This window comes from Mirounga angustirostris, unplaced genomic scaffold, assembly GCF_029215605.1.
Source record: "Mirounga angustirostris isolate CCGP_5_RB_7025 unplaced genomic scaffold, mMirAng1.0.hap1 SCAF_3, whole genome shotgun sequence".
In the NCBI taxonomy this organism is placed as follows: Eukaryota; Metazoa; Chordata; class Mammalia; order Carnivora; family Phocidae; genus Mirounga; species Mirounga angustirostris.
Genome location: NW_026991711.1, coordinates 71,778,702 through 71,804,763, shown reverse-complemented (window position 1 = coordinate 71,804,763; position 26,062 = coordinate 71,778,702). Strand labels below are relative to the sequence as shown.

At 41.1% G+C, this 26,062-nt stretch overlaps 1 protein-coding gene across 1 annotated transcript in view; it reads left to right on the top strand.

The window, feature by feature from the left end:
* Positions 1-2,657: 2,657 nt before the first annotated feature.
* The window catches only part of MTUS2 (microtubule associated scaffold protein 2), a 383,491-nt gene continuing 360,086 nt past the window's right edge, over positions 2,658-26,062 (top strand). Inside the window, exons 1-2 of the mRNA XM_045869255.2 lie at positions 2,658-5,090; positions 10,986-11,226. Of these exons, the coding sequence (XP_045725211.1) occupies positions 2,883-5,090; positions 10,986-11,226 (2,449 nt within the window). The 5' untranslated portion in view covers positions 2,658-2,882. The remainder of the gene's footprint in view (positions 5,091-10,985; positions 11,227-26,062) is intronic.

Below are 26,062 nucleotides of genomic sequence, written 5' to 3'. Positions count from 1 at the left end.
AGGGTGTCCAATGAAAGGTCACATTAGGAGAGGAGGGGGCTGGGCTGGAGAGGAGCATGGAGGTAGCTGCATATTACTGGTGATTTTTCAGTCCTTTGTTCTCAGGTGTTCATGATGTCATTCTGTGGGTCACATCCATCCATATATATGTATGTGTATGTATATACACGATTATGTCTGTATGCATGCACACATAATCTTTTGAATAGATGAAGTTACATAGTAAACAGTGATGAAGGGAGACCAGTGGGTTGCCACATAACCTACTTCAGCAGAAACATAACAGCAGCCTCCCAGGTAATGTGTACATGTGTATTCATGTGTGTTTGTATGGATGAGGAGGAAGGTGTGGAAGACTTTAACGTTGAATCCGCCCTGGGGGAATTGGGGATGGAGCAGAACCTTGTTACTTTTAAACTCTCCCATCCCCAGTGCCTAATAAAATACACTCACAATAGTAGATAAATCAATGTTAGCTTTGAATTGAGTGATTTACTGATGATCCGTGAATCTACTTTGATCAAAATTTAAATACTATATTAGATTTAAGCTCTTTGGGGGCAGAAATAACATTGATCTTCATCATTCATTCATATAGTCATTCATTCATGCTACAAATACATATTAAGTACCCAATACATATGCTAGGTATTGAACAATATTTTCTTCAGTGTCTAGCACATTTAAAAGTTTTTTTTATTTTAAGTAAAAATATAGGATGTTGTGACAGTTCATTATAGAAGGACCTAATCTATTCTAGTGGGCCAGGAAAGCTTCCTGGAGGAAGAGGTATTCATACTGCAAACTTAAGATCACAAAGGAGTTAGGTAATGTTGGGAGAAGAGTCCACATTCTGTGCAGATGGAAGAGTATGTGCAAAGGCCCCAAAGCAGGGAAGGAGGTGCCCAGTAATGTAAAGAATGAAGACAGTGTGCCTGCAGCATGGAGAGTAAGAGGATGAGTAGTAGGGGGTGAGGCTGGAAAGGTGTTTGGGGGCTGGACCATGCAGGACCTGAAGGCTGGGATAGGATTTCCTCCAACTTCCGTTTTGAACATTTTCAAACATGTAGAACAGTTATAGGTGTTGTAGAGTGGATCACTGAAGTTTGCAAATTATTATCTTTTGGCACAGTTCCATTCTCTCTCTCTCACAAACACACACACACACACGTGCACAGTTTTCTCTTTGCTGAACCATTGGAGAGTAAGTTACCATGTGCCATGTCTAAAAGCATGTCATGTTTAAAAGCGTGTCTCTTCCAAGAACAAAGAATATCTCTGATATATTCACAATACTATTATACACCTAAGAAAGTTAACACTGATAAAATACCTTGACCTAATATACAACCCATATTAAATCTCTAATTGTCCCAATAATGTCCTTTGTTAACTTTTTTTTTTTTGAGAGAGAGGGAGAGCAGGGGGTGGGGAGGGGAGAGGGAGAGGAAGACAGAGACTCTTAAGAATTCCACACTGAGTGTGGAGCCCGATACTGTAGGGCTTGATCTCACCACCCCAAGGTCATGACCTGAGCCGGAATCAAGAGCTGGATGCTTACCGGACTGAGCCACCCAGGTGCCCCTAACTTTTTTTTTTTTAATCTAAGATCCAGTCAGGGAGCACACATTATATGTAGATACACATTGGCATTTTGGAGGTAAGTTTAGGCCAGTTATTTTGTAAAATGTCCATCTATTTAGATTTGCCTGATTATTTCCTCATGATTAAATTCAATTTGAACATTTATAGCAAGAATACTACATAGGTGATGTGAAGCACTGAGAACTACCTAACATCAGGAACACATGGAATCAGTTTCCATTATGGATGTTAAAATTGACCACTTGGTTAAGGTGGCTTCTACCAGATTTCTCTATTGTAAAGGTAGAATTTTCCTTTTGTAAGAAATAAAGTAATCTTGGGGTGCCTGGGTGGCTCGGTCAGTTGGGTGTCTGACTCTTGATTTTGGCTTAGGTCATGATCTCAGGGTCTTATGATTGAGCCCTGCATTGGGCTCCATGATGAGTGTAGAGCCTGTTTAAGATTCTCTTTCTCCCTCTCCCTCTGCCCCTCCCCACCCCCAGCTCCCGTGCACCTGTGCTTCCTCTTTCTCTCTCTCTCTCCCCCAAAAAATAAATAAATAAAAATAAAGTAATCTGGAGAATGGTACCTTAAGATTCTGTGAATATCCTGTTCCCTAACAATCTTTCACCTGGTGTTTTTAGCAACCATTTGTTGCAAGATAATTATTACTTTGGTGATTGCAAAATGGTGATTTTTTTCTAACTGTATGATTTTTGTTAGGTTAGTTGGTATTATTCTATGAAGAAGAGCTTTTTCTTCTCCTCCAGCCTTTTAAATCAGTATCAATATGAACCTGTGGGTTTTTAAAATTTGAATTTAAGATTTAATATGTTTTATAATCCATTTCTAACATTAATCATTTTTATGTTTTAATTTCCCCATATTTGGCCAGCAGGGACCCTATCAGAAAGGTTTTTGAGAAATTTAAGGGCTGAGTGAATGAAATAATAATATGAAAGTGATGAATAAATCTGTGTTTTCCATGTTTTTTTCCCCTAAGAATCTCTATTTGTCAGTGCCAACAACATGATTTTATTTTTATTTCTCTCTAGGTCTTATGGACTAATTGGCTCTCATTCAGCAGGAACCTAACAGATAAGTCATCCCGCTGTATGTCAAGACAATGCTTGGTTTTAAGACTGCTCTGAAAATGATTAAAGTAGTATTGCAGCGTGACATTGTCAGGGGGCAACGAGCAGCTTGAGAATTTCCTATTAATCAAGTAGCAGCTTGAAGGAAGCTCCTTTCCATTAAGTGGGACTGCATGGCCAGCAGCCCCCACTGAAGGGTTGAAAATGAGTGTCCCAGGGGCTGCAAAGAAATCATGTTACGCTCAGTTGCGGGACAACAGAAATGGAGTGAAAAATAATAATGAGAGTATCCTAAGTCTGGGAGATACAAATGCCAATCAAATCATGTTGGAGGTCAGTTCCTCTCATGATGAGTCTGAGACACGTGACCGGACAGATGAAATTGGAAATGCAAATTCAAGCGAGCCAGAGAATAGTACCCATTTCAATAAGGAATCTCACCAACTTCAGGGCTTTGGGAAAGGATCGCAGTCTGGCCCCACCAGCCTGAAAGATTTTAAATTTTCTTCGACCGTCCATGGAGGACTAAATGAAGAGCACACGGTGGAGAGAGGCACAGATATCCTACAGACCCCTCGCAGTGTTCAGGGACCAAGTCTGTCAAGTTGGAGGAACGTTATGGCGGAGGCCAGTCCAGAGGTTTTGGCTAAAAGGGATGCTGAACTTCCCCGGCATGCTCCTAAGGATAAGTTGGCAAAGACCCTTGACAATGAGGAATTGAGAAGGCATTCTTTGGAAAGAGCAAGTGGCTCTGCTGTTGTCGTGGACATGCCCACAAGGGAACGTGGCGGGAGCCTGACCTGGCAGCGTCTGCAGCCCACGCCACTCGACTCCCCTGAAGCCCCGCGTCATGAGCCCAGTGGCAGGGAGGGGCCGCAGAGGCTGTTGACCGCCCCCTCTCCAGGGGCAGCTCTTCCTCTAGCTGACAGTACCTCAGAGGGAAAGAGTGTGCGTCATCCTAAACCATCTACCTCAGCAACCAAGGAGACCACCCCCTCAGAGACCCAGATGGAGGGGGGACATGGACCGAAAGTCAGCAGTGAGAGCACATCACCTTCGGCCCTTCCAGAGCCTGGTCTGGATTCAGCTTCAGCACTGAAGGGAGTCCTGAGTAAGCCAGAAGCACAGTTAGGTCAGGGAAAGGGAGAGCTCAAGCCAGAGCTGAAATTTGTCCCACCCCAGGCTGGGCAGGAGTTAAAGTCAATCCAGGCCGAGGGTCTGGGATGCCCCAAGGAAGGTAGTGTGTTACTCCTCGAGAGAAAGGAGCCAGGTGGGAAAGCACAGCAGGAGGCCGCCACTGGTGCCCTTAGCCTGTCACACAGCAGTGGCCACCACACTCGTGGGGGAAGAGGCAGGAGTGAGCAGGACAAGAGAGCAGTCCACCTAGGTGAGGAGGGTTCTCTTCAGACCAGCCCCACACAAGGCCCTGCTTCCTTGGAAGCTGCCGAGAAGCAGCCCACTGGCAAAATTTCATCAAGTGCAGCTAGGAAGTTGGGCGTTTCAGCGGGTGATGGGCATGTACCTTTTATTCCTTATGACCCACCAGACAGCAGGCCCTCAGATGTCAGTGAGGAGAGCGCACTGGACAGTGGGAACATGGACAGTGTGGCAGTTTGTACTTTAGATCCTTCTGTTGGAGAGCTCAACACTGGGGTCCCTGAGCCCCTCGGCCCTCAGAGCAGCAACTCAGAAGTAGGGGACAGCAAAGAGATCACTACATCTGTCGCAGAAGATAGGAACCTCCTAGAAAATACTGCTAAGACTGAAAGCACCCCAGGGGGAGCAGGTGCTCTTCTCAGTGGCCTGGCACCCCTCCATCCAGAGACAACTGTGAATGTGACCCACCAGCCTCCACCACCTAGTAGCAGTGTTCAGGACCTTGGCGCGTTAGGTGTGGATGCCAGGTCAGCCTCGGCTGCCGCACCCCCCACTGATAGTGCGCGGTTGTTGAACACACCCCCGAAAGTGCCTGACAAGAGCACCTGCCCCAGTGGGATCCCCGAGCCTGTATTCCCACATTCTGAGGATACCCCTTCCTCACAGGAGGGAATGGAGAGCCACCAGGTTGAAAAAACAGAAGAAAGGACAGAACCCAAGCCCATCATTCTGCCCAAGCCCAAGCACGTGAGGCCCAAGATCATCACCTACATCAGGAGGAGTCCTCAGGCCCTCGGCCAGGTGGACACTTCGCTGGTTCCGGTGGGCCTTCCTTATGTTCCGCCCACATGTACCATGTCTCTTCCCAAAGAGGAGAAGGCAGCAGGTGGTGAGCTGAAGCCATCTGCCAACCTCTATGAGAAATACAAGCCAGACTTGCAAAAGCCACGGGTCTTCAGTTCTGGGTTGATGGTGTCTGGGATCAAGCCCCCAGGACACCATTTCAGTCAAATGAGTGAAAAGTTTTTGCAGGAGGTAAGAGAATGTCATTCTGATATGATCTTTAAGTCAAACACTGTAAAGTTTGTTATGTGTTTTCAGTGTGAACTGTGAAAACAGAATATCCTCTGTTAGCAAATTGCAGATTTTGATGGATCCATGTGCACAGAAATGGATGTTCTTAACTAGAGGAGTTTATAGACAAGTGGACATTTTTGACCGGAAGAGCTTGCCGGTCATGATGAGATGTAGCTAACATCTAAGGAGACTCAAATATTTAAGTTCCACTCAGTGTAATACATGAGAGGTTAGATAAGTATGCATTTAAATTGGTTTCTATGCTTAAATAAGTCAGCATAAGTCTTTTATAAGCCAGATCAACAGGGGGAAAAGTCCAAAATAAATACATTGTTCAAATTGGTCTGACTTCATCCTCTCAGGGGGAGTATTTTCCTTATGGGAGAATCTCATATTCATACATGGGAAAACCACAGTGAATAGCAAATAATGTGTTAGGCATGGGCTCCTTGAGTCAGAATAATAATTACAACTAACATTTAGTTGAGCACCTACTATGCCTTGAGCCCACATAACATAACATTTTCTGGAGGTTGGGATTACAGTTTTTATCATTGTATAAACCACTTTGGAGGGATTTGAGTAACTCAGTTAAAGCCACAGAACAAGGACAGTGCTGAGATGCTCCTCTCGCCCTCCCAATTCCAACACTGTGCTGCCCCTTTCATTTCTGGGTGTGATGGCGAGTTGTCGTCCCAGAGCTCAGAAGGCAGATTTATCTCCTGAACCAGTCTCCTCATGGCGGCCACGGTGATCATTTAAAAGCTGGGGTCAGATCACTCCTCTCCATAACATCCTTCAGGTCTGCCCAGGCCATTTAGAACACAGGCTTAAGCATGTAGGATGGCTCAGCTTTTAGGATGGACTCAATCTGGCTCCATAACCTCCCCAACCACCTCTCCTTCCTCTGCTCACCCTCTCTCCTTCTGCTGCCTCGGGGTCTTTGCACTTACCTCTGCTTGGAATGTTCTTTTTCCATAGACCCCCAGTGGCTGTCTCCTTTACTTTCTATCTCTGTTCAAATGGCACTTCATTGGAGAGACACTTCACCTTCCCTGAGACCCCCTTTCTCTGGTTTATTTTTTTCTTAGTGCTTATCTCCATCTGGGGTATATACTTTTTCTGTTTTTGCGGCATCAACTAGAATGTAAAATCCATGAGAACAGGGACTTTTTTTCTGTTTTTGTTGTTGTTGTTGTTGTTCTCTGCTGGGTCCCCAGAGTTTACAGTGCTTGACATAACGATGTTGTCAGAAAATGTTGAATGATGGCTGAATTATGAACTCATATATGTTGGATCCAAACAAAAGTCAACCAAAGCTTCTTAGAGATAGAAGGGCTAAGTCCAACGTTGGACCTTAGGTTGACTGAATATATTGACATATTTGCTGAATGTACTGATCAGAGTGGAAGTTGTCAGCTTTGGCCCAGCAAAAGAGGTGAATCTATCCTAAGCAGCAGACCTTGACCAAAGCTATCACTGACAGGTGCCCCAGCAGCTGACCGTCTGTTCTGCCTTGAGGCAGGCTGTTAGCTCCAAGTCACACAGCTCGGTCACTGTCTTCTGACTCTGGGCCTGCTTTCCCACCTCACATCTCTACAGAGAGAACACCAACTAGAGAGTCTGAGGGTCCAGTCTTTTCAGCAGGGGCTCATTTCACTGTTCCGGGCTGCGTTCTGTCCTGTTTTAGGTGGGCTTCTCTCACAGAGGTCTGCAGCGAGAGGATGTTCTAGCCAAAGGACATAAAGAGTCTGGCCCTAGGCCGTGGCATCTCACTAACAGTGGACAGATTGCCACTCTGGTCTTATACATCAGTCTCTGAGCTTGGTTAATGTGAGTCTTTCTCAAATTTCTAAAACCTTATCCACCTGGGCCTCCAAGGCTCAGGATCAGGCTCTGACCTTAAGCTCCTTGCTAAGGCAGGGATGCTCCTTCTGAGGCCTCTCAAAGGTAACCCTCTGACCCTCCCCAGGCTGCGGATACCAAAGCTGTTTAAATAACCAAAGACTCTTTTTCTTCTTGGGTCACTGCAGAAGTAAGCAACTTGTGCATGATTGGGTCCCCAAATCTGGCATGGCAGAGTATCTCTTTGACAAGCACACTCTGGAAGACAGTGATAAGAGCTCACCCTTGGGCTGGTTTCTCTGTGGCCACTGGGATGGCTGCCCTGGTCACAACACATGTTGGGGTTACCTTTACCTTGTCTGTAAGTCGTACCAGCGCATCCACTTCAGTTCATTCATTTGTACCATTTCTTCAAATAGACTAATTTGGTTCCCCACCCACCCCAAAAAAGATCCCCCAGACTTTTCTCTGCAAGAACACATTCATGAGAGAAATTTTATGTGGAGAGGTCGGCAAACATGCTGTTACTGTCTGCATTTCTTTCTCTGTGACCCTTACTGATTTTGGTTTTGTGTATGTCTTTTCTGCATTGCTTTGGCTCCCTCCATAAAATATAACTTCTAAATTATATGCACATTTCCCCCCAAAATAGTTCCTATTCTTAATCCTCTAGAATCCACCCTGAGTCTCAAGGAAATGGGATAGCATGAGTGTTTGTGTGGTGTTAGTAGTTCTGAGGGGTTTGGAGAGGCCCCATTGGTGGGGGACAGCAGCGCCACTGTGCACCAGCCCCTCTGGGGACTGTTTTCTGCCATAATCAGGTGTCCAAGGCCCTGTCTTCCAGCTACAAGACGGGGCAGAGAAGCCCCAGGTGTTGTACTGGGCCAATTTCTGCCATAATCCTCTTTTAATCAATAGGCTGGCCCTTGGCCTTTGCTCCTAGAGCTGCAACTTGACGAAATCCAGTGGGTTGCCTTCCTGAATTCTGGCTTGGTGCAGGGAGGTCCCAAGGCCACCTCCCCTGCCAGTGAGCCCTGCCTTGCCACAGGATGGCTTCAGCCAATCTCCAGGGAAAGAACACATTTCTGACCAGTTGCAACAGAAGTATTTTTCAATTGTAGAAGTCCTATATCTTTTTAATAAATGGGAAAGTCTTAACAGTACAAACCCAAACCAGCTTCAGACTCTTTCATCATTATTGACAGATTCCTGCTGGGTTAGCATTAGTAGAAATGAAGAAGTCAGAGGAAGGGCTCTTCTGAGAGAGGGCATCCTTTCTCCGTTGACAGGAACAGTACAGACATTTAGAGCTTCCGGAAGCGGCTTTGAAGATCATGGCAGGATGATCAAATATGCTTCCTGGTTTAGACTGTTTTCTGCTTGCACCTATCCTGAGGTCTCTGGGACACTTCTTCCTACTGATGCCTTGGGGAATCCCTTTGCATTTTTAGTATAAGGAGGTGGGAAGAGGGGAGCAGGGGGGAGAGGACACGGGTAAGGTCGTGTACTTGCAACATACAGATGTCTGATCAGGGCTGGTCTCCCTTCCTACTCCCATAATACAGGGACATATGTATGTATTATGTAAGTATCTATCCAGACTTGAAGGGATTGGCCTGTGCAATTGTGGAGGCTGGCAAGTCCAAAGTATGCAGGGTGGGCCAGCAGGCTGGAGACGTAGGGAAGAGGTGATGCTGCAGTTCAAGTCCAAAGGCCACCTGCTGGCAGATTTCCCTCTTCTTTAAGGGAGGTCAGTCTTTTTCCATTAAAGCATTCAACTGATTAGGTGAGGCCTACCCACATGATGAGGCATAATCTGCTTTATTCAGGGCTTACTGATTTAAATGTTGATCTCATTTTGAAAACATAAACATCTAGAATAGTCTTTGACCAAATATCTGGGTACCATGACCTAGCCAGGTTGTTAAGATTAACCATCACAGGTCCTCTCCCAGTGGCTATCTGGATCAGTGACTTCTCAATGAAGCCTCCACATTTACTGTGTGTCTGCCCAGTTCAGCCCATTCCACTGAAAGCAGGACGGGGCAAATAGGAAGAGTGGCAATCTAGTAAGAACTTAACCTGTTTGTATACCTTGATTGACTTTTAGGAGTTTGAGATCACAAGGATCTTTTAGTTTGCTTTCAAAATTATTTCTCTAAAAGTACTCCATTAGAGAAGGAGGGGAAAGAGTCATTTGGGGTTCAGTGCTATGTGTTCGTAGCTGTCAGTGACACCTGCTGTATTGTCAGTAAAGATGAAAGAAACGAGTGTGGAATTTTTTTGTAGGTGCCCTTGCCTTATCAAAAACACCAATTAGGCATACTTTTCACTGTCTTAAAGAATTTGTTACATCTTACCAGAGACAAACCACCCAACAAAGTGACAGGCATTGCAGTGACTGAAATCATTAAGGACACTTCCAAGTGACAGCATGTTGGGTTTTGGACTCTCCAGTTTCAAAGGACTGAGTAATTACTGAGATCAGCATATTGCAGTCCTGAAAACCTGACAGATGTGGGATAGAAGTCTTTTCTTCATGAGCACACTTGCTAGAAGCAGTGAGCAGGGGCACCGGAATTTTAGAAACTGCAATGAAAAAATAGAGGAACATAAATATAATAGAAAAGCCAAAGGTTGATAGTAAGAGGGTAAGCAGGGAATGGTAAAAATTTTATTAGAGAGCAGGAATAGAATGTCTTTCACAGGAATATAACTTGCTGTGGCCTGAATTCAGCCTGTCTACTAGAGCAATCATGCATATGTTACAATGTGATTATGATAAAACTTTAAAGGCCTAATCTTTTGTTTGTTTAATAATGTCAGTTTAAGGAGAAAACGTTAAACATTAAAAGAGTATCACATTGAGAGTTTTTCTCTTCAACAGCTTGGATCAAAGCTTTATAGCCCCTATTAAAGAATATTGTTAAATGCTTGTGATTCCTGAATAGATAAATGTTTGACACATAAAATTGTGAGTTAGCACAGAGTTCACAGATGTATCTTTTCGTTCATAGCCTCTGGCACTATTTTTTTTTTTTAACTTAAAGGAAATAGAGATAATTTAGTTGTCTTATTTTTTTCATTTTTAATATGAAGAAACACTAATAATATGAACAGGCTTTGTGAGTATAGAATTACCTATATAAAACGCATATAGGTTGTGTTCTAGCCCAAACTTTAACTATAGGGGAAAGTCACAGGATTATTATGTTATTAAATTTAGGTAAGAATGGAAACATGATTCCTTTATTGAATAAATATTTATTGACTTTATGTACCAGACACCATTGTAGGTGCTATGGATTTAGCCGTCAACAAGATTCTGCCCTAGAACTTGCACTGTAGTGAAACTTATCAAACATTCCTGGACACCCCACCTTACTAGGGGAGACAGATGAGGAGATTCACAGTCTCTCGTTTTTAATTATGTAAACAGATTGTAGAGGCCTGAAAATGTATTTTTCCATCAACTGCTTTGTTCTTCCAAACAGCCTTTTCTCCCACATTAACAATGCTTTTTTATTGCCTAAGTAGCCCGGTAAAGACTTAACAGAAATTGGTAAGGTTCACCTGCTTATCTTAAGAGTAGGTTACCATAAACATTGTGCCTTTTCTCATTAGGAAGAACGAAACTTTCATAATTCTATGAACATTGGCTAAACTCTTTTCCTGCTTCATTGAAATTATGTATTTATAGATTGGCTACTCACACAGATTCCAGTGATTTTGTAGCAATCAAATTTAAAAATCTTGTACAGTGAGTTGTTTTCCCAGTGAAATGTGGATTCTTAGCGCATTAGAACTGGAAGAGACCTGAGAGGTCATCCAGTTGTATTGTTAACTTAGGGATGAAGACCCTGGAGCCCAGAGAAGGTAAGTGGTCAGTGATGGAGCAACTCGGTGGGGTCAGAGTGGCCATTGCTGGAGCCTTGGTCTCCTGACCACATTCCATGCTCATCCTGTGATGGGAGCTTCTCTGATTAAGCTTCTGGTCATTTATCACAGGTTACAGAACGCCCGGGAAAAGAAGAATTTTGTTCTCCTTCCTATACTCATTATGAAGTTCCTCCAACTTTCTATCGATCGGCCATGCTCCTTAAGCCCCAGTTGGGATTGGGTGCAATGTCCCGTTTACCATCTGCAAAGAGCAGGATCCTGATTGCGAGTCAGAGGTCCTCGGCGAGTGCCATCCACCCGTCAGGACCCATCACGGCAGCTACCAGTCTCTACAGCTCTGATTCTGCGGGTAAGTGACCCAGCTGTTACTGTTTTTTCCTGCTGCACTTGTAAATAGTAATTCTCTAAAACGGCAGTAACTGTCTACTACATGAATGCCTTACCCTCTGAGAGGAGCCTTTTTCTTCTCTTCCATCTGACTGTCAATACAGATACTTGTCAAGACTCCTCCGTCTGCACCAGTCATCCTCCACGTTCCCTTTAAAAGGGTGGCCTTTGCAACCACCTCCTCAATTCGTGCGATTTCTCCTTTCTCTGATACAGCCTGTAGACCAGGGGCCAGTGGGGTTTTTCTGTAAGGGGTCAGATGGTAAATATTTTAGGCTTTCTGGGCCATAATGGCCCGTGTGGTAACTGCTTCGCATGAAAGCAGCTGCAGACCGTACATCAGTGAATGAGTGTGGCTGTATTTCAGTACAGCTTAGTTCACAGAAACAGAGAGGGGGCTGGGTTTGGCCTGGGGGTTGTAGTTTGCCAGAGAGATCTTTCTACAGCCCGGCACTGACCATATCACTCTTCATCTGCTCACAAATCTGGACCACTCCATAATTGCTTATGAAAAGGCTCTGCTGCCTCTCCCAGCCCTGTCGCCCTGCTCCGCCATGGCTGGCCAGTGTCCCCTCCTGAGGTTCTCTGCACTGGCTTGTTTGCTGTCTCCAGTCTTCCACTCCTGTGGTTTCCTCTGGGCTTTATGTATGATTTTATTATGGACATAATACATCCCCAGTGTAAAACATTTTGAACATAGAAAAATATGGAAAAGGAAGTAATAATACTTAACATATTTTTAACACCCAGCCAGAGTTATTATTATGGAGTTTTATCTTCCACTGTGATTTTTTTTCTGTGCATGTTTCAACAGTTAAAATAATTTTGAATGTGAGTTTTGTGTTTTTCTATTAATACATTGTAGACATTTCCTAGGTCATCCGTGTTTCAGAAATATTTTAATGGCAGCATAATATTCTGTTTTGTTCACTTATTCATTTATTCAACACATTTTGGGTGGTTATTATGGGCCAGAAGTTGTAAATTAAGGACTGCAGCAGTGAACAAACCATAGAGCTCCTGTCTTTATGCGTCTTACGGTCTAATGGATGAAATAGACCAAAAAAGCAAAAAAATAAATACATAATTATAAATATGAAAGCAAGGAGCACAGTGTTTTAAGAAATTACAGCCAGAAGAATTATATGGATGGGATGGAGGCACTTCAGGGGCAGCCTCTTGAGGAAGTGGGAAGAATGGGAGAAGGTGGAGAATTGTGTCAGAGTTGATTCATTGCCCAATCACTGGCAGTTGAGTTCTGCTTACTCTACACTATTTTCAATAGTGTTGTGATTTGAGTCTTTGTGTATACTTATTTGTCTTCTTTCTTATGTTTTCTCAGGCTCGATCATTTGAAGTGTAATGATTGGATAAAAGCATATCCAAACATTTTTTTAAGGCCAAGGAATTTTCTAGAAAACGTGTAACAATTATTTTCATACTAGTGTTTCTTGGAAGTGTTTCTTCTTGCCATACCCTTGCCAGTGTTGAATATTATCACTCCTCCATCTCCTCCTCCTATTATTATTATTATTGCATTTCTTTTATTATAAGTGGAAAGGAACTTTTTAAAACCTATTTTCCATTACATTACTTCATGAATTGTCATTTACTGAAATAATTATTGATGAACAATAACTTTTTAAAAAGATTTTATTTATTTATTTGACAGAGAGAGAGATAGAGCAGGAACACAAACGGGGGGAGTGGGAGAGGGAGAAGCAGGCTTCCCACCAAGCAGGGAGCCCAATGTGGGGCTCAATCCCAGGACCCCAGGGATCATGACCTGAGCTGAAGGCAGATGCTTAATGACTAAGCCACCCACGTGCCCCGATGAACAATAATTTTTAAATGGTTTTTCTTAGTTTTTTTTTTGACAAGCACTTCTATAAAAATCAAATTATTTTTGATGGCTCTCATGATATATGTATATTGTGATGGACCTACATGTTATTATCAAAGCTGCTGCAAGGTAATTAGGTGATTCAGTCCCTCATTTGAGAATTATTACTGAGGGACTGTTACATATCAGCACTGTTCTAGGTGTGGGGGATAAAGCAGTGACAACAGACAAAAATCCTTGCCCCCATGGAGCTTGAGTTTTAGGATGGGGGTAGCCTTTTTTGTTTTTTAATGAGCAAATAAATTACATCATGTGTTGGGAGAAATAACTAGTATTGAAGGAAATGAAACATAGAGGAGGAATATAGGACATCTGGGAAAGAAGGAAGGAGATTATGATTTTTAATAGGGTGGTTGGGAGGTCCCCTTTAAACCAATCCCCCAGAGGAGGTGAGGGAGGGAACCACATGGATATCAGGGGTGGAGCATCCAGGCAGAGGAAGGAGCCAGGAACAGCCCCTGAGGTGGCAGGAAGGCCAGGAGGCTGGAGCAGAGTGAGCAGGGGAGGTGGGAAGCTAGGAGGTTGGTGGGGTGCGGTCGTGTGTGTGTGTGTGTGTGTGTGTGTCGGGGAGGGGGGAATTGCATAAGCCTTAAGAACCATTCTAAGGATTTGAATTTTCCTCTGAATGAGAAAAACATTGAAGGCTTTGGAGCCAGGGCAGCGTGATCTGGCTTTTGTGGACTCAGGATCCCTCTGAGTCTACAAGGACAGAGGATGAAGCAGGGGGAGCAGCCAAGAGGTGAGGCAGTGTCCGGGTGGTGATGGGACACAGTGAGAAGGTAGAACACATCGGGGCTCCTGACTGACTGCGCATGGGCTCTGAGAGAAAATGTGCAGTGGAAGGTAGACTCCTTGAGAATGGAGTTGCCACTCAGAGAGTAGGGGAGAAGCTGGTTTAGAAGGGGAGGATAGGAGCTAACTCAGGATGTGTTGCAGTTGAAATGCCCTTAGCCATCCTATGGGATGAAGCGCTGCATCTGGGAGACCAGCGTTGAGAGGACAGGACTGGAGATCTGAAAGTGTTAGTTGTCAGCAGATGGCTGGTCTTTAAAGCTATGATGTTCCCCTCCACTGGGCCACCATTCTCTCCAGCATGATTTCACCTTCACCAGTAACTTATAAATTTGATGTGGATTTGAATTACAAGCTTTGAAATAGCATGATGTAACAAATGTTAATAGTTTTACTTTGGAAAAACTATAAAATAGTTTTAATTTGGAAAAACTTAAAATTACTAAAAATGAACTTAGCTGAGATTTATTTAACAGTAGTCAAGTTTTGGGTAATGAAAAGTCTTTAAGTGTATCCCACGTGCATAAAAATACCACTACCCAGAAGAGGCAGGCAGTTCGAGCTCTTTCTGAGGATGACTTGCTTGTGTTCACACATTTGTGATGAGGGTGACACTTCTTTAGAGATCACCTCAGCCCCCAGAAGTACACATATAAGGGACTCCTCCACCCCTGCTCCTCCAAGACTCCCAACTATTTTTCTTGGGCTCCTGGGTATCTTAATTTAGAGAGATATGTGTTCACATGGGTAATCATTAGGGACCTAACAAAGCCTTGTGACAATGGTTGTCACTCCTACAGGACACTGAGAATGTGAAATCCTTTCTTAGTGCTGTTGGAAGGACCACTTGGCATAGGCTTTGAGACCGACAATGAGACGTTCTTATTGCAGAGACTGGGGAGCTTTGGTGGGATGGCTGTGCTCCCACTAGCCCTTCCCTGGACCCAGGCCCGTGGCCCTTTGCTTGGCCTGCTTGACTTATTCCAGGCAGCAGGCCCTTTCCCTTCTGAGGCAACTTTGCTAGAGTCCCCCAGGCTACCAGGACCTGCTCTGGCAATACGCCGGACTCATTTATCTCTTTTCTTTCTGCAGAAATCCTTCTGGTTTTCTTCATGTTTTCCTAGGAGATACTACCGTTCTCCTCAAACACTATCATTTTTTAAATTTCATGAACGTCCATTAAATGCAGAGCCAAAGTCGTTATCTGCCAAAAAAACTACTGATAGCATCTCTTAACTTGAGAGGCAGGAGGGCTTAACTTTCAGACTCTCCCAGGAAATGCAAGGAAATAGCTGCATACCATCCTTCTGGAGTAAAAAGGAAAAGGAAAAGCCAAACAGCTAGGATTCCATGTTAAAGCAGTCTGAAAGCTCACCTCCTGTCATGCACTCCTGTTGGCCAGCTCTTGGAAGGAGTCTCTCGTTTTGTTCCTTCCCTGAAAGAAATCTTCCAGCCAGGGAGAGACTCGGATTCACAGTGCTGTGGAGGAAAAGAAAACCTCATTCCTTTGCTCAGTAATCCCTGATTGCACATTTACTGTGAGTTAGCCCAAATCACAAAAGTAAATGTGGACAGATTGGGCTACATTAAAATTGACTTCTCTTTATTTTGAAGCACTACAATTAAATCAGGAAGAAAAACATCAAGATTCCAATAGATTGACCATGAAAGGGCATAAACAATGAGCTTAGGGGCGCCTGGGTAGCTCAGTCCTTTAAGCGGCCAACTCTTGGTTTCGGGTCATATCATAATCTCAGGTCCTGAGACGGAGCCTTGTGTCAGGTTCCGTGCTCAGTGGGGAGTCTGCTTCAGGATTCTGTCTCCCTGTGCCCCTCCTCCTGCTTGTGCATGCGCATGCTCTCTCTCTCCCTACAATAAAGAAATCTTACAAAACAAAACAAAACCACAATATAACTGATAAATAAATACAAATCTAAAGATCCCAAATACATTAATTCTGAAAATTAAAAACCTATGAAAACAAAAGGTTTTCATTCGATGGCACTACCTGACCATAACCCTTCTGAATATTTGTATGTCCATTCATACTGCTTCGTGTGAATATCTATGCTTCTCGCTGCAGAAGTGTTAATGGGGTTAAGGGGTGCTGCTGGAGAGTTATACAACACATGTTGTGCCTACCTTGAGTTAGGTACAATTGTTATTTTTGTATTAGAAGTGAAGGGAGTGAAACTTAAGTGAAATAACTTACGCCATGCAGCTTATAAAATATAGACTGGAGATTTGACTTAAGACTGTCTCCGTGTTCATGTTTTTAACCCCCATGCTAGACCACATCATTGAACTGCCTGTGTTAAATCCTACTACATTGCAGTATCTTTACTTTATAAAACAAGGATAAGACCAATGTGTGTGGATTTTCTGGCAAACCATGGTCCTTGGACTAGACAACTATTTTTGTAAATAAATTTTAATGGAACACAGCCACACCCGTTTGCTCTCCTTTTGCTTATGGCTGCTTTCGGAGTTGCGTCATTGTAACAGAGACAAGGTATTGCCCAGAAGCCTAAAATGTTTACTGTCTGGCCCTTTAAGAAAAAAGTTTGTCGACACTTGCCTTATTATAATGCCAGTTACCATTTACAGTGATACCATTTAGACTGAAGAAGTATATGAAAAAGTTTGTAAGGTTTTGAAACTCTTTGCACAATGAAAGTCTAGGTCTGGGAGGCATGGTGAATTTAAATTTTATTAATGCATTTTATCAAAATCTATTTTCCAAGGACATCCAGTGTATTTTTTTGTTTGCTTGTTTTCTTCTCCCTGGAGGATTAGCTGGCCCTGCATGAGGCAACAGGGACTATGGTGGAGTACTGATGCTGGGGAAGCCCTGAGAAGGCAGTGGGGGTTTCAGGGACTGTAAACGTTAGAGTCTGAAGTTCATGCACCTCTGGAGAGCCCCAGGATCAAAGCTGTGTAGATGTCAGCCTTACTCATCCTTTGGCTTATATGCTTGGCAAAGAATCTAATGAAAGAACCATTAGAGGAATCTCTAGGGCTATTCTCCTATCTCTTTCCTTTTTCTTTCTTTCTTTTTTTCTCCTATCTCTTTTCAACACCTGTAGATTTCTTGAGATGACCTTAATTAAGATGGTGGAGTTAAGTTTGACCATTTTCTTTTCTCACAAGTCTCCCCCCTCAAACACCAGGAGGATAATGTAGATACTGTCTTTAACAAATGTAGAAACATCTGTGAATCTAAACCATAATAATTGAGGAAGGGCTGTCAAGTATGGAAAGCCCCTAAAGAAAATGCCTTTAGCTGTGGGTGGGGGACAGGTCAGTGGAGCCCACAGAGCAGGGTCTCATCCTGGGGAATCTGTGCTTGGAGTAATGGGGTGGGGTACATATGCAGGAGTCAGGAGTGTCCATGGCCCCAGTTTTCACCACAGAACAGCAAGGAGGCAGGGCTAAATGAGAAAATAGACATCTTTACAATCAGTCTGCAAGGTTGGGTGTCATGAGACTCTCAAATACAAGCAGCTCTACAGCTGCCAACCTTCTTTGTCTGGAGAGAAACAGGTTAAAAAAAGAGCCTGTGTTCACATGCACAACCTCAGAGAGCTAGACAGGAAGAACTCACCTTATGAGAAGATGAGTGCACATTAAAATCCCCACTTGCCCTCATCCCCTCTCCTCTCCTTACGACCACATGCTTACTGGGCCCTGGCTGTGGAACCTGGATCCCTAGGGAACACAGAAAATATTTTCTTTCTCAGTTTATCTCCATTCCTCTTATTATATTATTATCATTATTCTTCTATTGCCATAATTAGGTGCCACATTCCACCTGTTCTGGCTCAAGACAAGCACAGAGCCTGGATCTCTCCCTTAAGTAAGCCCTGGGACCCAGATGGACCAGTCTTGGTACAGTCATTTAAAGAAGCTCATTTCCATTACCAAGAGAATAATAAGGCATTCTAGTCTATGTCTGCTTCTTATAAAGCAAGTGATTCAATTCCTAACCACTTGAACAATCTCACTTCCTTTTTCTCTCCTTGTCTCTTCTATTCTGCAACTCTTCTGGAGCTCCCTTCTTTCCCCCCAACTCTTAAATATCTCCCAGGAATGCTCCCGATCTCCCCAGTGCCCACCCTAGTCATTGCCATCAGAATATTTTCAACTCCCCGTGCTGCATATGCAGCCTCAACACTGCTGGACCCAGAGTAACTGCCAGGCCCTCCCTTCTGGTTCCACCCATGTCCTGGGGAAGGATGGGAAAGCTCTGGACTTTCCAACATTATTTCTTGAGAATCTTTGAATTTATGACATTTGTTTCTTTCTGGACTCTTGCTCATCCTCTTGTGAGGTGATGTCTTCCTGTCTAGCTGCTTGCACAAAAAGTGTGTTCCAAGCAGAAGAAACAACATATATGAAGACCCTGAGATAGGAATGAGCTTGGCATGGTCAGAGAACAGAAATAAAGTCAGCATGGCTGGAGTAAGTGGGAGGTGACCAGCAGGTAAGAAGTTGGGAGATAGATGATGATCAGATCACACAGGGTCTTAGAGGCCCTGACAAGGAATTTGGGTTTGAACCCAAGTGGGATAAGTAGCTCCCAAAAGCTTTAAATCTGATCTGACTTATGGCCTACAAAGATCATCTTGGGGGACTCTAGAACAGAAGAGGTGAAACTAGAGTGGGAGACTAGTTAAGAGCTGATACACTTGTACAGATGTGAGATCCTGGTAGCTGGTGTCAGAGAAGGAAAAAGGGATGGAATTGTTGGCATACATGTTGGGAGATAGAGCCAGTAGGATTGGACATTGAGTGTGGATGATGGGCAAAAAGTGGAGCCAATGAGGACTTCTAGAATTTTGGCTGGAGCAACTGGGTAGATGGTGATGCCATCTATTAAGAGAGATTGACTAGGGGTGCCTGGGTGGCTCAGTCGTTAAGCGTCTGCCTTTGGCTCAGGTCATGATCCCAGGGTCCTGGGATCGAGCCCTGCATTGGGCTCCCTGCTCCCCCAGAAGCCTGCTTCTCCCTCTCCCACTCGCCCTGCTTGTGTTCCCTCTCTCTGTCAAATAAATAAATAAAATCTTAAAAAAAGAAAGAGAGAGAGAGAGATTGACTAGCCAGGGAGGCAGTAGAAAGAGTTCTGTTTTGGTGAAGCAGTCACGGAGGCAATTAGATATGTGAGTCAGAGTCTCCAGGAGAAGTCAGCACTGAAGGTTAAAATTTGGGGTTCAGCAGATGCTACTGAAGTCAAGGGAGTCAAGCCCATATTTGAAAGTAACCAGGAGAGTGGATCTTAAAAGTTCTTATCATGAGAAAAATAATTGTAACTATGTATAGTGACAAATGTTAACTGGACTTAACAGTGGTGACCTTTTTGCAACACATATAAATACTGAATCAATGTTATGTCATTTACACCTCAAAAAAAAAAAGAAAAGAAAAAAAGTCAAGGGAGTATAGCTAGAGAACAAAAGACATCCCAGAATGGGTCCCTATATTCCAGCATTTATAGAGTTCTAGGAAAGGAGAGTGGGAAGCAGCAGCCAGGGTAGAAAGTGGAAATCCAGGAGCATGTTTTGTCCTGAAAGCCAAGAGAAGACGGTACATCAAAGAAGCAAGGAATGGTCAATAATTTTGATTGCCACTGAGGAACTGGGTAGTAAGAGGACAGAGAAGGGATGAGTGAATTTGACAATGTGGAAGTCATTGATTATCTTTACAAGGGCACTATACATGGAATAATGGGGACAAAAGGCTGATGAGCCAGAGAGACAAAAGGAAGTTGACCCTCAAGTGTAGCCAATTCATGCTTATGGAATGTAAGAAGCAAATAGCAGAAATGCTAGATGACACTTGCAGTTATTTCATGATTTGAGAGAATGTGAGTGATTTTTGATTTGTTCAGAGCTTCTGAAATATATTTGTGATAGTTTGGAATGACTGTGCGCTAATGTGCAGAATTTCCCATAAAACTGCCTCTTTATTGCATACGACCCAAAGAGAGACAACACTGTCAGCTGACCTCAAATGTGTTATGGATCACAAAAAAAAATCTATTAACTTTGCAGGTAATTGATACTTTTATTGCTGTCAATACACAAAATAGTATCTGGAGTTATTTTTAAGGTCTGTTTCCTCAGCTTTAAGAAAATCAAAAATAGCTGCTCTGGAAAAGGAAGGCCTAGATAAGAAAGTTAAATGAAAATGGTCCAGACAAATGAGTAAAGCATCTGAATGCCATACTGCCACATTTCAGAAGGTAAATAAAAGTTAAGAAAGTGGGATGCCTGGGTGGCTCAGTTGGTAAAGCGTCTGCCTTTGGCTCAGGTCATGATCCCAGGATCCTGGGATCGAGTCCCGCATCGGACTCCCTGCTCAGCGGCGAGCCTGCTTCTCCCTCTCCCTTCCGCTCCCCCTGCTTGTGCGTGCTCTCAATCTCTCTCTTTCTCTCTCTCTGACAAGGTTGTGGGGAGAAGAGTTACTGTGTCATGACTTAGTGAAAGGAATGGCTTATTTTTAAGGCTGAGCTTGTATACATAATTATTTTGATAACCTAAGTATAATGATGACAAAGATGATAATTACAATTCCAGAGTGATTATTATATAAAACAATATTTAATGTGCAAACAAACTTATGAAGTAGGTTTGGTTGTTTTTCGTTTGTTTGTTTTTCATTTTCTTCACTTTTAGTTTTTTTGTTGTACAGATAAGGCTCAGGTGATTAAGTAACATTCACAAGGTCAAAATCTAGTAATTCAGAGTAATAGTACCCAAATTGAGATCTTTGTGGTGAACAATACACATTATTAATCCACAGGATGACAGAGCCTTACCATTCAGCTGCACCTAGAGAGCCCATTTCACTCTTACCCCTGAGCAAATGCCAGGATCCAGTTTTGGGAGGTTTGCATGTCCAGCTTTATATACCTGTTATATACTTTTGTAACCACAGTTGATGACACAAGAGTCTTTCCATTCACCCTGAAATTTCTCTTCTGCCCCTTACCAGATAATCCCCCCTCCTACTGCTGCACCCCACACAAATACTGGCCTGTTTTCTGTCATTGTAAATTATGTTTTTAGACTTTCATATAAGTGGAATCACACAGTATGTGCTCTTTTTGTATCTGTCACTCAGATTTTTGAGGTCCACCCGTGATGTTGCCTTTATCCATAGTTCATTCCTTTTATTGCTGAGTATTGAATGGATGGATGTGCCACAATTTGATTATCCATTCACTTATTGATGGACTTTGTTGGTTATTATTTATAACAAATGAAAATACCATGAAAGTTCATATATGGATCTTTCTGTGGACATATAGTTTCATTTCTCTTGAGCAAATACCTAGAAGTGGCATTGCTTGTTTTTATAGTATGTCCAATTTTAAATGAAAATGTCAAACTGTTTTTCCAAAGTGGTTTTCCTATCTTACATTGCCATGAGGAGTCTATAAGAGTTCCAGTTGTTTCATATCCTCACCAGTATCTGGTATTGTTAGTCTTTTTAATATTTGCCATTCTAATGGGCATGCAGTTATAAAAAACTGTTTGGTTTTAATTTGCATTTCACTAATAACTAATGATGTTGGCCATCTTTTAATGTTTTTGTTTGCATTCATATGTTTTTTGGTGAAGTATTTGTTCAAATCCTTTGACTATTTAAAAAATATAATTGTTTTTCTTATTCAGTGATAAAAGGTCTTTATATATTCTGAATACAAATATCCTTTTACATATATCTTTCGAAAATATTTTCTTCTGCTGTTTGTCTTGACTTAATTTTCTTCACACTGTCTTTCAAAACAGAAGCTTTTAATTTTGCTAAATTCCAGTTTATGAATAGATTTTTCTTTTATGATTTGTGATTTTTGTTTCTTATCTAGGAAACTTTGCCTAACCCAAGGTCTCAAAAGATTTTTTTTCTGTATTTTATAGAAGTTCCATAGTTTTAGTTCTTATTTTTAGGCCTGTGATCCATTTTGAGTTAATTTTATATGTGGTGTGAAGTATGGATTAAGGTTAATTTTTTTGTCATATAGATGTTCAATTTTTCCAGTACCATTTCTTAAAAGTATCATCCTTTTTCCATTGAAAAATAAACTGACTATATAAGTCTAAGTCTATTTCTAGACCCTATTTCTATTCTGTTCCATTGATCTATATGCTTCTCCTTATGCCAATAACACTCTTCTGGATACTATGGATTTGTAGTAAGTCTTGAAATCAGGTTGTATAAATCTCACAACTTGTTATTCCTTTTCATAATTGTTTGCCTATTCTAGATAATCTGTTTCCATTCATATTTTAGAGTCAGCTTGTCAGTTTCTAAAAAAAAAATATACTTGCTGTGGTTTTGATTGAAGCTGTGTTAGATCTAGAGATTAATTTGGAAAGAATTGAGATTTTTAACATTAAGATTTCCAATCTTTGAACATAGTATATCTTTTAATTATTTGGATCTTCTTTAATTTCTCTCAGCATGACTTTTTAGTTTATTGTGGACATTTTGGACATTTAAAAAATCCCTGTGTATTCATAGCAGCATTATTCACAATATCCAAGAAGTGAAAGCAACCCAGTGTCCCTGTATCCATGTACGAATGGATAAACAAAATGGGGTATATGCATACAATAGAATATTATTCAGCCTTAAAAAGGAAGGAATTTTGGGGGTGCCTGGGTGGCTCAGTCGTTAAGCGTCTACCTTCAGCTCAGGTCATGATCCCAGAGTCCTGAGCTCGAGCCCCGCATCAGGCTCCCTGCTCCATGGGAAGCCTGCTTCTCCCTCTCCCACTTACCCTGTTTGTGTTCCCTCTCTCACTGTGTCTCTCTGTCAAATAAATAAATAAAATCTTAAAAAAACAAAAGGAAGGAATTTTTGACACATGCTACAACATGAATGAGCCTTGAAGACATTATATTAAGTGAAATAAGGCAATAATAAAAAGAAAATTACTAATGATTCCACTTATATGAGGTACCTAGAGTTGTCAAATTCATAGAGACAGAAAGTAGAATGATAGTTCCCAGGGGCTGGGGAGAAGGAGGAAATGGGGTGTTGTTGTTTATTGGGTAGAGAGTTTCAGTTTTGCAAGTTTAAAAAGTTCTGGAGATTGGTTCCATAACAGTGTGAATATACTTTAACACTATAAACTGTACACTTAAAAATGGTTAGGATGATAAATTTTATGTCATGTGAATCTTACTACAAGTAAAAATCCTCAGTATATTTTATGTTCTTTTATATTATTACCAAGGTTTTTTTTGTTTTTATAATTTCAGTTTCTAGCTATATCCTATGGATTTGGAGTATTTATATTTGTTATCACACAGTTAAAAAGATTTTCTAATTTTTCTTGTGACTTTTTTTTGACTCTTGTGACTTTTTAGTTTGTGTTGCTAATTTGCCCCAAATTTGGGGATTTTTCAGATACCCTTTTATTGATTATTGATTTCGTTCCATTATGGTCAGGGGACATCCTTTATTTGATTGAGTCCTTATAAACTCACTGACTTTAATTTGATGACCAAAAATAGGCTTATGTTTGGTGTATGGTTCTATAAATGTTAAGAAGGTCTAGTTGATTGATAGTGTTATTTAAGACCTTTATATTTTTACCATATTTTATTCTATCAATTACTTAGGAGTGGTGAAATTAATAAAGGTAATCATGCACTCTAAAAATTCTCCTTTTAGTTATATGAATTTTTGCTTCATATTTTAAAGCTCTATTATTATTTGTATAAACTCTTTCGGGATTTTCATGACTTTTAATTAAACTTACCCCTTTTCATTATGAAATATACGTCTTTATCCCTGATAATATTCCTTGTTCTGAAGTCTATTTTGTCTGATAATAATATGGCACTCTAGCTTTCTTTTGATTAGTATTTACTTGGTAAATCTTTTCCCATTATTTTATTTTATTATTATTTTTTAAAGATTTTATTTATTTATTTGACAGAGAGAGAGATAGGGCAGGAACACAAGCAGAGGGAGTGGGAGAGGGAGAAGCAGGCTTCCCACTGAGCAGGGAGCCCGACGTGGGGCTCGCTCCCAGGACCCTGGGATCATGACCTGAGCCGAAGACAGATGCTTAACGACTGAGCCATCCAGGCGCCCCTATTTTATTATTTTTTTTAAGATTTTATTTATTTATTTGACAGAGACACAGCGAGAGAGGGAACACAAGCAGGGCGAGTGGGAAAGGGAGAAGCAGACTTCCTGCAGAGCAGGGAGCCTGATGTGGGGTTCGATTCCAGGACCCTGGGACCATGACCTGAACTGAAGGCAAACACTTAACTACTGAGCCACCCAGGTGCTCCTCTTTTCCCATTATTTTATTTTTAATATATTTATATTTAAAGTGGGCTTTTAAAAATCCAACGTACTGATCTTTGCCCTTTAATTGGAGTATTTGGATCACTTACATTTAATGAAATTATCAATATGGTTGGGTTAAATATACCATCTTATTATTTGTTTTTTATTTGACCCATATCTTCATCATTCATTTTTTCTTCTTTTACTACCTCTATTTGGATTGACTATTCTTTAGGCTCTATTTTGTCTCCATTGTTGGCTTATTAGTCATAGTTCTGTCTTTTAATTTCTTTTAGTGACTGCCCTAGGCTTTTGGTTGACATACTGTTTGATGGGTAAAATCAGGCTTGATAACTGTTTACCTGCTAACTTGTTACCTGTTATTGGACTTTATTTTCTGGTAAATAAAGATTTGTTGGAACATAGCCATGCTTTTTCCTTTGTATACTATCCATGGCTGCTTATATACAACAATACAAATTTTAGTGGTTGCAGCATAGATGTTTGACTCAAAAAGCCTAAAATATTTACTGTCTTGCCATTTACAGAAAAAGTTTATCAATCCATACTCTAAGAGTTTGATATACATCTTTAACTTACCATAATATTATGCCATTTCATGTATAGTGTAAGAATCTCAATACAGTATACTTCCATTTCCCCCTTCTGTTCTTTGTGTTACTATTTTTATACATTTTATTTCTACATATATTATAATCCCCAACATATGTTGTTATTAATTTTGCTTTAAACAGTTATTATCTTTTTAAAAGATTTCAAATGTAAGAAATATTGGTTATTTTTAACTACGTATTTTGCTATTCTGTTGCTCTTCATTTCTTTGATTCATATTTCTATCTGGTATCATTTTTGATCTATCTTAAGAGATTCCTTTAACATTTTTTTGTGCAGGCTTCTAGTGATCAGTTCTCCCATTACTTAATAAGTCTATAGAAGTCTTCCATCTTATTTTTTAAAACATTTTCACTAGGTATTGAAAACTATTTGAAAATTTTTTCTCAACACTATGAAGATTTTATTCCATTGTCTGTTGGTTTGCATAGTTTCAGACAAGAAGTCTTCTCTATTCCTTTGTCTCTAGTTCTCTCTATCACTGGTTTCCAGCAGTTTGCTTATCATATGCAGTGGGTTAGCTTCCTTTGTATTTTCTGTTTGGTATTTATCAATTTTCTTTGATACATGCATTTCTAGTTATCAAATGTTGAAAATATAAAATATTATAAATTATATAATAATATTATATATAACATGTACAAAATAAAGTATACATAATGTAACCAATATAAACATATCTTATACTGTTACAATATATTATATACTATATTATATTTTGTATTTAAATGTAGCTATATATGTATGTATATATATCTACTTAGAAATATATAGATACATATATATGTTGGCTTGATAAGTCACTGGGGCTCTGTTAATTTATTGTCATTCTTTTTTCTCTCTGTGCTTCATTTTTGATAGTTTTTATGGCTGTTTTCAAGTTTACTGCTCTTTTCTTCTGCAGTGTCTAATCTGCCTCTGATTTCTTCCAATCTGTTTTTTCCATTTCAGATATTTTTTATTTCTTCTCTAGACATCCCATTCAGGTCTTTTAAATATAATTCACTTCTCTCCCTGTCATGCTTAGGTTTATATTTACCACTTTGATCATATGCAGCCTGTTTTTAATAACTTTGCATGTCCTTTTCTAATATCCCATCATCTTTGTCATTTTTTAGTCTCTTTCTATTAGGTTTTTCTGTTTATGGGTAACATTTCC